This window comes from Oryctolagus cuniculus, chromosome 15, assembly GCF_964237555.1.
Source record: "Oryctolagus cuniculus chromosome 15, mOryCun1.1, whole genome shotgun sequence".
Taxonomy (NCBI): domain Eukaryota; kingdom Metazoa; phylum Chordata; class Mammalia; order Lagomorpha; family Leporidae; genus Oryctolagus; species Oryctolagus cuniculus.
The window spans coordinates 28,457,695-28,473,437 of NC_091446.1; the positions used below are offsets into that span (position 1 = coordinate 28,457,695).

The window sequence follows — 15,743 nt, forward strand, 5'->3', positions numbered from 1 at the left end:
AATAATGAAACGGCTATAAACTTAAACAGATACTTCACAAAAGAAATCTGAATAGCCAGTTAACACAATAAAAAAGTACTGAACATATGCTCATCAAAAAGCTTTATATCAGAGCATTTATAGGAACATTAAAGATGGAAACAGCTGAGGTGTCCACCAAAAGGAGAATAGAAAATATACTGTACTGTGCTTGTTCAATGGAATAAAATAATAAAAGAGGATAAAGTATTGATATACACAGCAACATGAGACTCTCATAAACAGCATGTTGAGTGAAAGACCCCAAAATGTATGGTTCCACCACAGGAAATTCTAGAAAAGGAAAAACTAATCTACAGAGTCAATACTGACCAAAGTTTAATTCATTGGTGGTGGAGAAATTTGGGAGGGAGACCAAAGGATTTTCTTAAGTAATTAAAGTGTTCTAAAGCTGAATTAGGGTTAAAGAGGTGAACAGATTCATCAACTAAAAAAAAAACAACAACAACAAAACCTGTTTCTGCCATGAAGGAGTTTTCCTAGAACAGGGCTATAGGAGTACTTATGCCTCTATTTTCTAGACATTTCATCTGTAAAATAGGCATGTGACCTTGCTTATCTCCCAAGGGAAGAAACACAGATCAGTAAACTAAAACTTGCCACAGTCCTTTTGACTATCCTGGAAAAATAAAAAAGCTAGAACATTTGATATTTTACTATTATAATGTTCCTTCCAGTTCAAAATCAAATTAGTGAATATAACAGCCTCAGGCAAGACAGGTTCTGTGCCCATGCAACATTTGAAAAGGTAGCATCACTGCTGAACCAGAGGCAGAGTTTTGCGTCGGAGTACTTTAACACATTTTTATATTGCATATAAAGCACATAAGCATAAACCAGTAAGATGCCTTGCTGAAAACTACCTTCTTTGTGAAAGCAGGCTGTAATTCTGAACAAGTTTTCAATTTTCACACTGCTGCTAGGGTAAAACATTTTAAAGAGTTTAATTTTTTACAATGGAGCCAATGACATAGGATTATCTAACAAAGTAATGGCTAATCAATAGAAGGTTTAGTTGTCAGGTGAAACATATAACACACTAAAAGGGATTGATTGCCAGACTTCTCCTTATTTACTAGAAGGTATATATTTAAAATGACACAAACTTGTTACCAGACTGCATTCTTTTAACCTTGCAAAAAGCTGCTTAAGAAATCTGTTCAGCAGCCCTATAGCAAAACAAGATATAGTATAATGAAAACAGCTAGGGATTGGGGTGGGGGTGGGGGAGGACAGGGACCTTCAAATATATAGTAACATCAAACCATGTCCTGAGTAAGAATATAGGATAGGAAAAGCAAACCACAAAGCACCATCCAGGGAAGCTGGAGCTTGGCTTTAAAAATCGCCATACAGATGCTTGGGAATCTCATTTGATAGATGCAAAGCTGTATCTGATCTCACTGCATGTTGTTCTTAGGGCACATTTTTTTAGGACTCATGCAGCTTACAATAGGCTTTTCCCCCCTTTTTCTTCTCTTTTAAAAAATGTTACATCAGATTAAGCACTCAACACAAAATGAATTGGGTCCATATGGACTTTGACCAACATATGAGCTGTTTCCTTTATAATTTATTCACAGTATCTCAATTCTCTATATGAAAATACACTTTTTATGGCCATTGCAACCCAGGAGTTCAATAATATTTTTTCTACTAAGTCAGTGATTACACAATTTATCAAAGAATGATTACACTGAAATAAAAATAAAACAAAACACCAAACCCCTATACAGTCTTCCTTCCTCAAAGTAATTTTAAGAAAGCTGGTTATTAAACTGCTTCTTTTTGAAGAAGAGTTTTTGTAGCTTGGCACAAACTGCCAAACCATGTTTTTTGTTTTGTTTTGTTTTGTTTTGTTTTAAAATGTTATTAGACTCTGAAGGATTCAGCAGGAGTAGGAAATTATGTAAACAAATCACTTCTTCAGATTCAGATAGATCACTTTTGTCTTACTTAAGAGACCTACATTAATTACCTTTAAGGTCTTTTACATGGACTATTTAAAATAAGTACAATTTATTTATTTATTTCAAATGAGGTGCTTCTTCCAAAGTATTAAATAATGTCTACAAATGCAAAACCATTTTTATAAATAGGTAATTAAAACAGATGACTAAAATTAAATCAAGCTGCAAAACATTACCCAGAATGCACTGATTTTTTTTTTAATAAACGTTTCAGGCAATTTTTTTCCATCCAAAGCCCAAAGCACTTGGGGGTGGGGGAGCAGATAGGAGGTAGGAAATTTCATAGGATAAAAATAAAAAAAAAAAAACATATATAATGAAATAATGCCAAACCCAAAACTAAAGTATTTACAAGATAGTCCCTTAAGCATAGTTTGTCATACTGCAATTACACCTTGCCTACTGCCAAGCCCAAGTGTTTACTATTGCCACTAGAGGGAGAAGTGTCTCAACATAAAGCAATGGCAGACAGAGAATGGATTTTCTTGAGCAATTATCAGAACAAAGCTCCCTTGGCTGTGTGTACCTTCTAATTACTCAATACAATTAAAATGACTAACCTAAAACAAATAGGAAAAAAACTGCCTGCCTGATACCAGAGACTTCATTAAACCTTTTCCTTTCATCAATCAAATAAGAAAGAAGGGAATGTCATCAGATACGAAAATTACCGAGCTATTAAAGGAAGTAAAATCTGTATTTTTTTTTTTTCCTAACGAAAAGAAGTGGCTCTCTTGGAAAAAAAAAAAAAATCAGTGTCGTGATATTTACCCATCTGGATGCTGCTTGCAAACAAACTGTCCTCCAAAGAACAGAAATACAGTATGTTTCCTCCCAGTTCACTGGCTTGTACATGACTTGTTGTTGTTGTTTTAATACACGCTCTCATCTCATTTTCCATGTCAGTGATGAACTCCTTCCTCCTACTCAACCAACCGTATAAAGCAGCTATGCCCCTCAGAGTTCCATGCTTATACCACCGGTTTGAACTTTCTGGTCCTCCGGACTGCTTTTTGTAGATCTACTCCAAAGTGATGTTCGGAACAATGTAGGAATTTTTTGAGATGAGAATATAATAGGCAAGGAAAACAGCTACTCATTCCTTCTAAAATGCTTATGGAGTTGCTTTTATAAGGCCCAGTCATTAACAGAAGATGACAACAGGGTCATTTTTCTTTCCGCTGACAATTGTGACATTTTTCCAGCAGTGTGCAAGGTGTTGAAAACCTGGCAGCTGTTACCTCCTGGGATGAAGACACTTTTTTATCCTCCCTTGACAGTTTAACTCAGTGGGTCAGCACCTTTAAAGACTGCAAAGTATCCTTGAAGAGGATGGAAGCTTGAGTTACTGCTCCCTCCCTAATCAATGTAAACCCTCACTGCAGGTGAAGTCTCCATCTATAGAGGTGCATGGGGGAGGAAAATGTAATGCCCTGAGCCAGATGGTTTTTATCTTGTTTTTAAAGAATAAAGGAACAAGCTAACAAGGGAGACAGCTACTTTGTTAGCTTCTTGGCCTCTCTCATGGCTTTGCATCCCCAGGGTTCCAGCTACACAAGAGACAGAATACAGAAAAACGTGAACACTTAAAGAAATATAACTAGAGGGCTGGCATCATGCTGCTTTCAAAGAGTTGAGAGAGCTCTACTCAATGCTTTATTTATCACTGCCCACGTTCTCAGGATGGTAAGTAGACACATACACAAAGGGAATGGGGGATGGGAGGAGGATTAGACAGCGGTCACAATTTACTCAATTACAGAGAAAGGCAGGGCTGACAGATCCTATTAGCACGAACGAGAGGCAAAGAATAGTTGCATGTTGTAATGCCACATTTTCAAAAAGTAATGATGCTTCCATGCATCATCCCAGGCCTTTGCATTGATTACAGATATGAATACAAGCTATGAAAGCAATGGTGACGGTTTCCTTGGTTCCAAAAGTTAGGAGTAAAAGTAGAAGTAAAATTGTAGCTACTTCGTACAAACTTTAAATAAAAAGTTCACACATTACTTAATGCCAAGAGATGGGAAGATTATTCTGAAAATAAGGAAATGGACTTTACAAGGATACACTCCCAACTGTCCCTCCTCCAGATGTTGGGAATGAAACAGAAAAGCAGTTACACAAAATGACACAATGACACAGGGGATGGCAGCTCATGACTTTGTCCTTCAGTATTTCTGTTTCTAGTGATATCCTAGTCAGGTTTGGGAATTACTGTCATGGTGGTCTCTTAAGCCAGAAAGTATTCTTTCCTCTTCCCTTTTCTTGTATTTCTGCAAAAGATTGGTCTTATTTCCTTCCTGAAATGTTTACTGAATTCACCAGTGAAACCACATTGCATTCTGATAATTAAATTTCTTTTTCTCATCTTTTTAACACTTATAAAACAGATATCATGTATTTTATATATACAATGTTAAACATAGTGATACTTCCTACCACCCTCCATCTCACCTCCTTCCTTTTTTATTTCCTTTTAATTTTTGTGATAACATACTATAAATATACTTTATAACAGGGCTTTTCAAATTTGTCTCACCTTGTCTGAGTTTTGTTAAGTGTCATTTTCAAGAAATTATCAGAACAACATTTTATAATCAAAGATGAAAGAGTTCTTGGTATCCCATTAGTAATAACTGTAAGACAATCTCAAGTTAAGGGACTGGCCCACACCACACAAATCCTACCTGCCATCAGCTCCAGTTCTAAGGTAGCCGTGATATCTTTTTGTCTATAGAACATGACTATGTGGGGGAAAGACAACAAACAACAACTGGCACTTCATTACTGTCGTATGCAACAGAAAAAAGGGGGAGTTTAAACAGCTTATGTATTATGTCCTACCTTTAAAAAAAATCAGTAGTGGGGTAATCAAGTTCAGGGCAGCCCTGGACAGCTGCCCTGTGACCCGCTTCCATTGACCCCTGCTATTCATCACTCTTCCTGGGATTGAGAGGGCAAGCTCCTAGGGAGTGGCCACCACAATAGACAGACACAAGCCAACAGTAATCTGGTTCAAGCAAAAAACCAGATGGCACTGCAATAAATTTACAAATCTGCATTCATGGGGCTGCTAAAACACCCAGAAGCTAAAAGAGTCTGAGGGCCCCAGGAGGATCTCCTACTTCCCTGTTTCTAAAGGCCATTTCTCTCTCCAAGAGCATTGAGTTCATGCTCTTCACAAAGAGAAAGGAGATAAAACCCTTTACAAAAAAGGGAGGGGGGAAGCCTCATGACCTAATTAATCTCCAGAGCTTGGATCTCAACCCTGAATGACAGATATTAGAAGAATCATTCTGGAGCACTAGGAGTAGGGGGGCTAGGAGAGGCAGGAGTGGAGGTTGTTAAATTAAAGTGGAGGGGGGTGAGGAGAATCTGCTAAAACAGCAATGAAAAAACAACATGAAATCTCTTTCAAATACTGCACACAACAGATATTACAAGTAGAAAATGATTCAATAATGCATGCATTTATTTTTAAAATGAATCAGATTAGTCCCATGTGTGACCTGCTGGTCCATCTGTATGTGCTGGACTTAATAGGCACAATTCTCTCTCTTGCTTCAGTTTGAAGTATGAGAGAGATAAATTTAGTTTAATTTTCAACAGATCAGCCTATCCATTTTCCAAATGGACCATCTGGATCAGCCTATTAAAATTAATTTATAACTTTGCAGAGTGAAAATTCGTTTGTTAGCTTAAATAAAGTTGCCAAAACTTTTTGTCGTGTCATTGTTTTCTGACAGTTGTTTCTCTACGGTGGGCAGAGTATATCCACCTCCAAATTTATCTTACACAATATTCTTCTGTTGATGTAGATTTACAGATCAGGTGTTTTATCTCCAAATAGTTAAAACCATTTCTGTTTCATATCATTCAGTTTGTTTTGTTCTGTTCTGTTTTTAACAAAGCTTCCTGAAGGGATTCAATTCCATTTAAAAGAATTATTTTCATAAAAAGAGGGGAATGTGCACCTATCCAAACACATTTTAATGTAGACTAAATTTAAAAATGACTATGATGTGGTTTTAAGTGCTTTCCCTATAAATTAACACTGTATGCAAACTGGAGTAAGATGGCAGAAGTAGCAACACTTTGGCAATGCTGAGATCTCTGCTTCATATAGCTTCTTGCAGCTCATCTCACCTCCCGGCCTCCACATTCTTCATCTACAGATTGCAAGTCACATCATATCTAGCAACCTTTCAGGGTCACTGTTCATGGTGCACACTCAACAATTACGTTTTTTCTCCCACTTCCTAAAACAATGTCATACATGCAAGTAAACTAAAATTATTTTACTGCTGCTGGTGCTCATGTTACCCAACTTTATACGGACGATAGGTGTCACACTATTTTCTGACTACACTTTAAGAACTTATTTTTTGCTAGTGAATGAGAAAGATATTAAAGACTGCTACAAGTAGGGAGAAGAATAAATTTTCAGCCAGTGTTTTTGGTCATTTTGATGTTTAAGAAGTAATCACCAGGGACAGCACAGCGCTGTGGTGTAGAGGGTAAAGCTGCCACCTGCAGTGCCAGCATCCCAGATGGGCACTGGTTTGAGTCCTGGCTGCTTCACTTCCGACCCAGCTTTCTGCTATGGCCTGGGAAAGCAGTAGAAGATGTCCCAAGTCCTTGGGCCTCTGCATCCGTGTGGGAGACCTGGAAGAAGCTCCTGGCTCCTGGCTTTGGATCAGCACAGCTCTGGCCGTTGTGGCCAATTGGGGAGCAAACCAGTGGATGGAAGACTGACCCTCTCTCTCTCTCTCCCTCCTTCTCTCTCTCTCTCTCTCTCTCTCTCTCTCTCTCTGCCTCTCCTCTGTGTAACTCTTTCATGTAAATAAATAAATCTTTAAAGAAGAAAAAAAAAGCAGTAATCACTACCAGTAGTGGTCTTTATCTCTAAAAAACCCAAAATGAAATATTGCTCAAAGGAACTGATTTCATTACAAGTAGATCGGTGTTGGTTATTAATTAAAAAAAATATGAAGAATCTTAACAGAAAAATAAGGCCATCTGCACTTAAGAAGCATTTAAAATTACCTTTCCTGAGCAAGAAAACTTTTAATTTTATATTCACTACACTTAACCAACTGATTGTCCTGTAAGTTGTACAACAAGGATGTTTTTTAAATGGGAAAACAGTATTATCTGATTGAAACTGATGGCTATGGCCACTAACTTTGGAATATAATACTATTAATTTAAGCTCCAGTGTCTAAAAAAATGGCAAACCAAGGGTTTCCTGTCTTTTGTTTTGTTATTGGCAGCTTTTTATTTTAAGTAAGACTAAATTTCATACCTGTCTAAGTGAATTCTTCTCTGGTATTATCTTCCTAGGGGGTTCGCCATTATTACAGTCTTCTCTCTCTGAGGAATTCTGTGAAAGAAAGTAAGCTTTAATTCAGTTCTCATTATCTTCAATCTTACTCTGTGGGAGTAAACTGAATTACACTTCTAATTCTGTAAGCTAGAACACCATGTATATTTATGCATTTATTCATCTGAAGATTTATATACATACAGACATACAAATGGGTAAAGAAAACCATATGCCTATGTATATAAATAAGTGTACGCAAGGATCTAGGTGGAAAGTATTTCACCTATGTTTACGCACTGCACAGGAGACCATATTTGTTAGAAATCTGGTTTATTGGCCTTTGACATAGTTTGACACTGGACACAAGGAATTTCTAGTACAAAATTAGTAGATCACAACTTAAACCACAATTAGTACTTTCTCTTTTACGTAACTATTTTCTTTTCTTTCTTTTTTTTTTTTTTTTGACAGGCAGAGTGGACAGTGAGAGAGAGATAGAGAGAGAAAGGTCTTTCTTTTTCTGTTGGTTCACCTCCTAATGGCCGCCGCACCGTGCTGATCCGAAGCCAGGAGCCAGGTGCTTCTTCTGGTCTCCCATGCGGGTGCAAGGCCCAAGTACTTGGGCCATCCTCCACTGCACTCCCGGGCCACAGCAAAGAGTGGACTGCAAGAGGAGCAACCGGGACAGAATCCAGCGCCCCGACCGGGACTAGACTATTTTCAAATGCTGTAAGTGCTTGGTTGATAAAGAGCTTCCGGTTTGGCTCCTAAAAAAAAATCATTCTCTTCCTCTTCTTTTCAGATTTGATTTCCTTTAATAAAAGTAGCATACATAACAACTTTTAATCAGTGGTTTAGGATTACAGTCCCTCCCTGTCATTATTACCTCAAAAAGCAGCTCAACAAGAAGACTTTAAAATGTCAATGGAATTTTAATATACTTGGGGGGGGGGGGTGTCAGATGTTCTAAAAGCCCCGCAATGAACATGTGCAGATCACTATCTATAAGGCAAAATACACAAAACCCTAATTGCATATTATTTGAATTCTATTTTCTGCAACTATATTTGTGGCACTAATTTTAAAACTTGCAGTTGACATACTCATTACATTATATAATCATGGCATTCTAATTGGAGAGTTAAATTTTATTTTCGATCTAGAAATTATTTCCAACCTACAAGTTTATCAGAAAACTTTTTGTACAAGTATAAAATTATTATGCAGTAGCTACTGTTTTAAACCTGTATATAAGTTATACTTTTTTGGTTTAATCAAATATTGTATTTTAAAGCATACTGAAGGATGAAAGTATGTACTGTCACTCTATCAGGCCCTTCTACCTCTATGGCCAACATCTACAAGTTGGGGCGTGAGGCCAGTACCTCACATAGTTCTCCATTTGGACTGAAATCTCTAACTTGATATTTTATACTTGTGATAATCACTTTATGGTGAAGTTCTCTAAAATTAAGACAAACCAAAATTATGCCATATCGCAAGCAAGAGACTCAAGAACTTCAGAGCTATAACTTCTTTCCTCTCCATTTTGAAAAAGAAGAATGAAGACTATGTACCAAAAACTGAGGGAAGGATATACCTGAGTGGGTGATTAGAGGAAGCTAGTGATACACTGCTATCATAAAAGAGAAAGGTCAACATTAAACCCATGCAATACTCAATCTTGTCTTTTCTTGAAAGTACAGATCAATGTTTTAAATGTCAAAATTAAACGTCTTATATAATAAAAAAATTAAGCTAGTATCCAATTATAACCTTATAATTTGCAAGTAACTACTCCTAAGGTCATGAAGCTCCACTCCTTTAAATAAAGTACTGCCAGATAATCTAAACCTGTTTAATTCAATGCAAGGTCTTATATTTCAAAATTAATTGTTTAGCTAAAATGTTAATATATAACTTGGAAGCCCAATTACTTTTTTGGTGGAAGTTTGGTGTACTGAGACATCACAAATCACATTCTTATCCTACAAGTGCTTGGAAACAGAAGTGCTGGTAAGCTCCTCCATACTGAAATATACAGTGCAGTGACTCCAACCTAACAGCATGAGTAATGCTTAGCTGCTATCAACAGTTTTCTTCCTCCTGACTCTATTTCATCTTTATATATATATATATATATATATATATATATATATATATATATATATATATATATATTTGAGAGTCAGAGAGACAGGGAGTGAGCTCCCATCCACTGGTTCACTCTCCAAATGCCCAAACAGCCACCAGCTCTGGACTGAAGCTGGGAACCTGGAATTCAATCCAGGTTTCCCACATGGATGGCAGGAACCCATTCAACCTGGGGCACCACCACTATTTCCCAAGGTCTGCATTTGCAGGAAGCTCCTAAGTTAAGAACTGAAGGTGCGTACTGAACACAGGCACTCTGATACGGGATGTGGGCATCCTAACTGGCATTTTTTTTTTTCAGTTATTAGTCGCATTTTATTTGAAAGGCAGGGGGAGGGGGAGGGGGAGGGGGAGGGGGAGGGGGAGAGGGAGAGGGAGAGGGAGAGGGAGAGGGAGAGGGAGAGGGAGAGGGAGAGGGGAGGCAGAAAGACAATAGAGAGCTCTCCCACCCAACTGGTTCACTCCCAAATTGTTCTAAATAGCCAGGGCTGGGGGCCAGACTGAAGCCAGAAATCGGCAACTCAATCCAAGCTTCCCATGTGAGTCGCAGGGACCCAAGTACTGGAGTCTTCGCTGCTGCATCACAAAATGCTTTAGCAGGGAGCTGAATCAGTAACAGGGACAGGACTTTAACCCAGACACTCAAATATTTGATGACGGTGACCCAAGTGGCAAGTTAACTGTTGTGCCACACACTTGCCCCATGGCAGAGATCTTCAACATTCATACGCCCATTTCCTTTCTGAAACCATTGTCCTCATAAATAATATCATCGGGGCCAGTGTTGTGACAGAGTAGATTATGCTGCCAATTGCAACTCTGGCACCCCATATCAGAGTGCCAGTTTGAGTCCTGGCAGCTCTGCTTCCAATCCAGTTCCATGCTAATGTCCCTAACTGGCATTTTAACCACAAGACCTAAATGCTCAGCCCAGTTTCATCTGATTTTGATGAGTAACTAATAAGTGAGTATTAGGAGAGCATCCAGGAAATGCAAAGGCAAAGGGAACTAAAGGATAATTACTATCTGAGAGCAGAACACAGAGCTCCTTCACATTCTCTTCCCTCTCTGTCCCACCAGGACAAAGGGTATACCACATGGGTGATATTAAAAAGAGTACCTCTTAAACAGGAGTAAAAACACACAACTGTTGTTACAGATACAAAGTAGTTCTTTTTAGCTTGAGCAATCCAACACTTTTACTTTGGACTATCTATCAAGAGAAATCAAAACCAAACATTCAACTCTGTATAGTACATAAAACAGAAGTAGCAACATTAAACAGTCACATCAGAAGCAAGCAGTAGGTACCCTTCCACTACAGAAGAGGAGAAGCAAAACTGCCAAAAAGAGACAAATTGCTCTTGAGGTAGCTAGGAATTATGAAATAGCTGTTTGCACCTAAGGGTTCACCTCAATGGTCTGCAAAACCTCCCTGACATCAACCCAGAGAGTTCAGCAACAATTGCTCCTTGCATTTTTATCTGTTAAGAAATCCCAGGGCTGGCACTGTGGCTTAGTGAGTAAAGCTACCACTTGCAATCCTGGAATTCCATATGGGTGCTAGTTCAAGTCCTGGCTGCTCCACTTCCGATCCAGTTCCCGGCTAATGGCTTGAGGAAAGCAGTGGAAGATAGTCTACATATTTGGTCCTCTGCACCCACATGAGAGAAGCTCCTGGCTCCTAGCTTCAGCCTGGCTGAAGCCCTGGCTTGCAGATACTTGGGGAGTGAACCAGCAGGCAGAAAAACTCTAACTTTCAAATGAATAAGCAAAACCAAACCAAACCAAACCAAACCAAGAAAGAAAGAGAGAAAAAAAGAAACCCCGTAAGTAATGTGCCTAACTGCCATGGGTCATCAAGCTAAATATGTCCAATAACTTGTATGTAAGGGTACCTACTTGATGTTAGTAGGAATCATCAGTGGATGCAAAAATTAGGTAGAATTTTACAAATAATAGGATAAATAATCTCAAAATATTTCTTCATAATACAGAAATATGCCAGACACTGATTTAACATTATGAGCCTCTGTTCATATGATATATTGTGAACACATAATTTATTTCTGAGGAATTCTTGCTCGACACAAAACCTTTATCTGATCAAAGGAAAAATCAGAAGGGCTGGTGCTGTGGCGAAGCTGCCACCTGTAGAGATGGTATCCCATATGGGTGCCAGTTGAATCCTGGCTGCTCCACTTCCCATCCAGCTCCCTGCTAATGTGCCTAGGAAAGCAGTGGAAGATGGGCCAAGTCCTTAGGCCTCTGCACTCACATGGGAGACCCAGAAGAAGCTCCAGGTTCCTGTGTTCCAATAGGCTCAGCTCCGGCCATTGCAGCCATTTAGGGAATAAAACAGCAGATGAAAGACTTCTCTGCCTCTCCCTCTCTGTAACTCTTTCAAAATAAAATAAATCTTAAAAAAACAAACAAACAAACAAAAAAAGACATGATACAATTTTGTCACCCTCACAGTTCCCTTGCAATGCTCCTCTACTGTCAACTTTTGCCACACTAAATACCAGCGAATTTCTGGCTCAAAATTTTGCCTTCTCCAGAGTGCCATATAAGTGGAATCATATAGTATTTAATCTTTTGAAATTGGCTACTGTTTTTTCATTTAACGTATTTCATATATTCATTTGCTGCATATCAATGTTTCTTTCCATTTTATTACCAAGTAGTATTCCCCTGCTAGATGTACCATAGTTTGTTTATCCACTCAACTTCCTGATTTTGTTCACTGGTACTCTGGTTATTTGAAGGAACCTGTTTGTTTTTAGGAAACATACATTGAAACATTTAAAAGTAAAGGGACCTATGTCTGCAGTGTTCAAATGGGTTCAGGAAAAAAGTATGTAAATAGATGTGTAAGAGAAGTAACATGTTAGCATTCAGTGAGTCATTCATGGGGCTGGCATTGAAGTACGACAGGTTAAGCTACTACCTATCATGCTGGCATCCCATATGAGTGCCAGATTCAAGTCCTAGCTTTTCCATTTCTTTTGTTGTTGTTGTTGTTAAAAGATTTATTTATTTATTTGAAAGGTAGAGTTACAGAAAGGCAGAGGCAGAGAGAGAGAGAGGTCCTCTATGCATTGGTTCACTCCCCAAATGGCTGCAGAGGTCTGAGCTGGGCCTATCCAAAGCCAGGAGCCAGGAGCTTCTTCCAGCTCTCCCATGTGGGTACAGGGGCCCAGGCACTTGGGCCAGCTTCTACTGCTTTCCCAGGTCACAGGAGAGAGCTGGATCGGAAGTGGAGTAGCAGAATCTTGAACTGGTGCCCATATAGGATGCTGGCACCGCAGGCAGCAGCTTTACCTGCTATACCACAGTACCGGTCCCTGCTCCATTTCTGACTCAGCATCCTGCTAATGCACCTGGCAAAGCAGTGGAAGAACCCCAAGGACTTGGGCCTCCACCACTCACTTGGTAGACTGTTTTTAGCTTTAGCCAGTCCAACTCCAGCCACTGCAGTCATCTGGAGAGTGAACAATGTTTGGAAGATCTCTCTTTGTCTCTTCCTCTTTAATTCTGCTTTTCAAATAAACAAATAAATATTTTTTTAAAATACATTTGGTGAGTCTGTGTAAAGTATGGTATATGGAGACTGTTCAACTCTGCTGCAAATCTGAAATTATGCCCAAACAAAAATTAACATATCAAATGTAGAATATGCTAAGAAATGGGGTGAAAGTCAGATAAATGAAAATCAATTTGAGGGGAAAAATAACCCATCAAAAATAATTAAAAATTATGGTCTACTGTTTAACCCTAAGCCAATGCTACACAAACCTGACTGCTCAAAACAATTCATTCCCAACACTCACATGAAATGTTTCATTTCAGTAAATAATTTGCAGAATGCATTTGTAGTCCCTGAGTAACAACATTCTATAAACAGCAGCATTATATTAAAATATATCTGAAAAAGATTTTAACTTACTACTTCTTAAATTAACTCAGTTATTTCCTAGTATAGCACTTACTAGGATAGAATCAAAAGAGGCAGAATAGGAGCTGGCATTTGGCGCCAGCAACACATATGGGTGCCAGTGCATTGTCCCAGCTGCTCCTCTTCTGATCCAGCTCTCTGCTTACGGCCTAGCAAAGGAGTGTTTGAGCCTCTGTACCTGCGTGGGAGACCCAGAAGCAGCTCCTGGTGCCAGACTGGCTCAGCTCTGGCCATTGAAGTAATTTGGGGAGTGACAGAAGACCTTTCTCTTTCTCTCCCTCTCCCTGTCTGTAACTCCAACTCTCAAATAAATAAATCTTTTTTTTAAAGGGCAGAATAACAGTTTTACTGAAAACTGGGTTTAACTTCAAGTTGAAAGCATCCACAGAAGTTCGAGTAGGGAGGTGTCAATAAATGAAATACTGCTAAAGCTTATATATTAGACCTTAGGGATACATTCTGGAGAGAACATTTCCAGATGTTAGTAACCTGGGGTAAATAAAAAGAAAGGATAATCACAACAAAAAAGTATTCAGGAGCATATATTTGGCCTAGCAGTTAAAACATCAGCATCCCAAATTACAATACCTGGGTTTGATGCCTGACTCCAGCTTCCTGCTGAAGGCAGACCCCAGGTGGCAGTGGTGACAGCTCAAGTAACTGGGCTCCTGCTGCCACCCACAGGGGAGATCTGGATTGCCTTCCAGCCTTCAGCCTCAGCCCAATCCCAGGAGTGAACGATTAGATGAAAGCACTCTTGCTTTCATCAAACAAACCAAAAAATAAAGACTTGGACGATAAATGAACTGTCTCAAAATCAACGCATATAAACTTAAATCACTTACGACATTTTCATCCATTTCTAGGTTATTCTTTTCCTTCCAACTTTTCTTTTTACCCCAGATTAAATCCCACATCAGTTTTTAGTTATTCCTTTTTTTTCTTTGAGCTCATCTAGCCAATTTTTGAATTACAGATTTTTCTTTTGAATCATCTACTTTAATACATTTGACCCAATTTTGCATTTCCATTGCTTCCCTCTAGTTCAGACCCCAAACACCTCTCACCAACATGATTACTGAGAAAGCTTGTTGACACCCTTGCCTAAATTGGTAACTGATACATTCTATACGCTATTATCAGAAGTGTCATTCTGGAAAGGTTACTTCTCTGCTCCAAAACATGTAGGAAAGAAGTATGTGAGGAGGGAGATAGGCAGGAGAGAGAAAGCAGAGAGGGCTCCCATCAGTTTTTGGTTCATAGCCCAAATGCCAGCAACAGCTGGGGTGGACTCCCAAAGCCAGAAGCTGGGAGTGCAATGCAGGTCTCCCACATTGTGACAGGAACTCAATCATCTGAGCCACCACTGTTGCCCAACATGGTTTACATCAACAGAAGATGGAATCAGGAGCAGGAGCCAGATTATCAAACCCAGGTACAGTGATGCAGAATGGTGGCATCTTAACCCGTAGGTAAAACACTTGCCCTTCAAAAAAACCATCTATCAATTAAACCCAAACTTCTTAGTACTGCATCTGGTTCCTTCAAAATCTCTGCACCGTTTACTTGATATTATTTATTTTATTTATTTATTTATTTTTTTGACAGGCAGAGTGGACAGTGAGAGAGAGAGACAGAGAGAAAGGTCTTCCTTTTGCAGTTGGTTCACCCTCCAATGGCCGCTGCGGCCGGCGCACCGCGCTGATCCGATGGCAGGAGCCAGGTGCTTCTCCTGGACTCCCATGGGGTGCAGGGCCCAAGCACCTGGGCCATCCTCCACTGCACTCCCTGGCCACAGCAGAGGGCTGGCCTGGAAGAGGGGCAACCGGGACGGAATCCGGCGCCCCGACCGGGACTAGAACCCGGTGTGCCGGCGCCGCTAGGCGGAGGATTAGCCTAGTGAGCCGCGGCGCCGGCCTTGATATTATTTATTATCCTTTTGCACTCTTATCCTTTTTGCTAATTTTATTCACTCAATAGCCTTCTTTCCAATCTTATCCACTAAAATCCAGATTCAAGAGTCAACTACTGGATGGGTGTTTATCTTAGATGGCATGCAGGAATTCCGGTGTTAGTACCTGACCAGGTTCCTGTCTCACCTCGGTGAAAAATGAGACCCAAACAGGAGGGAGTGACAGTAAGCAGGTTTACTGATAAAGGAAAAGGCAGATTCTTGGTACTGAACTGGGTTCCAAGAGGAAGAAGCCACCTGGCCTGCTTTGGGTAGACAGATGCCAGTTAACCAATCTCACATCTGTATCTGAGCACCTGGGTTCACTTTATAACTTTG

At 39.5% G+C, this 15,743-nt stretch overlaps 1 protein-coding gene across 20 annotated transcripts in view; it reads right to left on the minus strand.

The window, feature by feature from the left end:
- The window catches only part of BTRC (beta-transducin repeat containing E3 ubiquitin protein ligase), a 224,338-nt gene that overhangs the window by 97,816 nt on the left and 110,779 nt on the right, over positions 1-15,743 (minus strand). For 11 of the 20 annotated variants that reach the window (XR_007911097.2, XM_002718665.5, XM_051824122.2 and 8 more), the window contains one exon: positions 7,321-7,398. The exons of the other annotated variants lie outside the window; for them this stretch is intronic. Coding sequence is in view for 10 of the 11 variants with exons in the window: in XM_002718665.5 (XP_002718711.1) it covers positions 7,321-7,398 (78 nt within the window). In the remaining variant the exon portion in view is untranslated. The remainder of the gene's footprint in view (positions 1-7,320; positions 7,399-15,743) is intronic. 20 annotated transcript variants of the gene reach the window in all.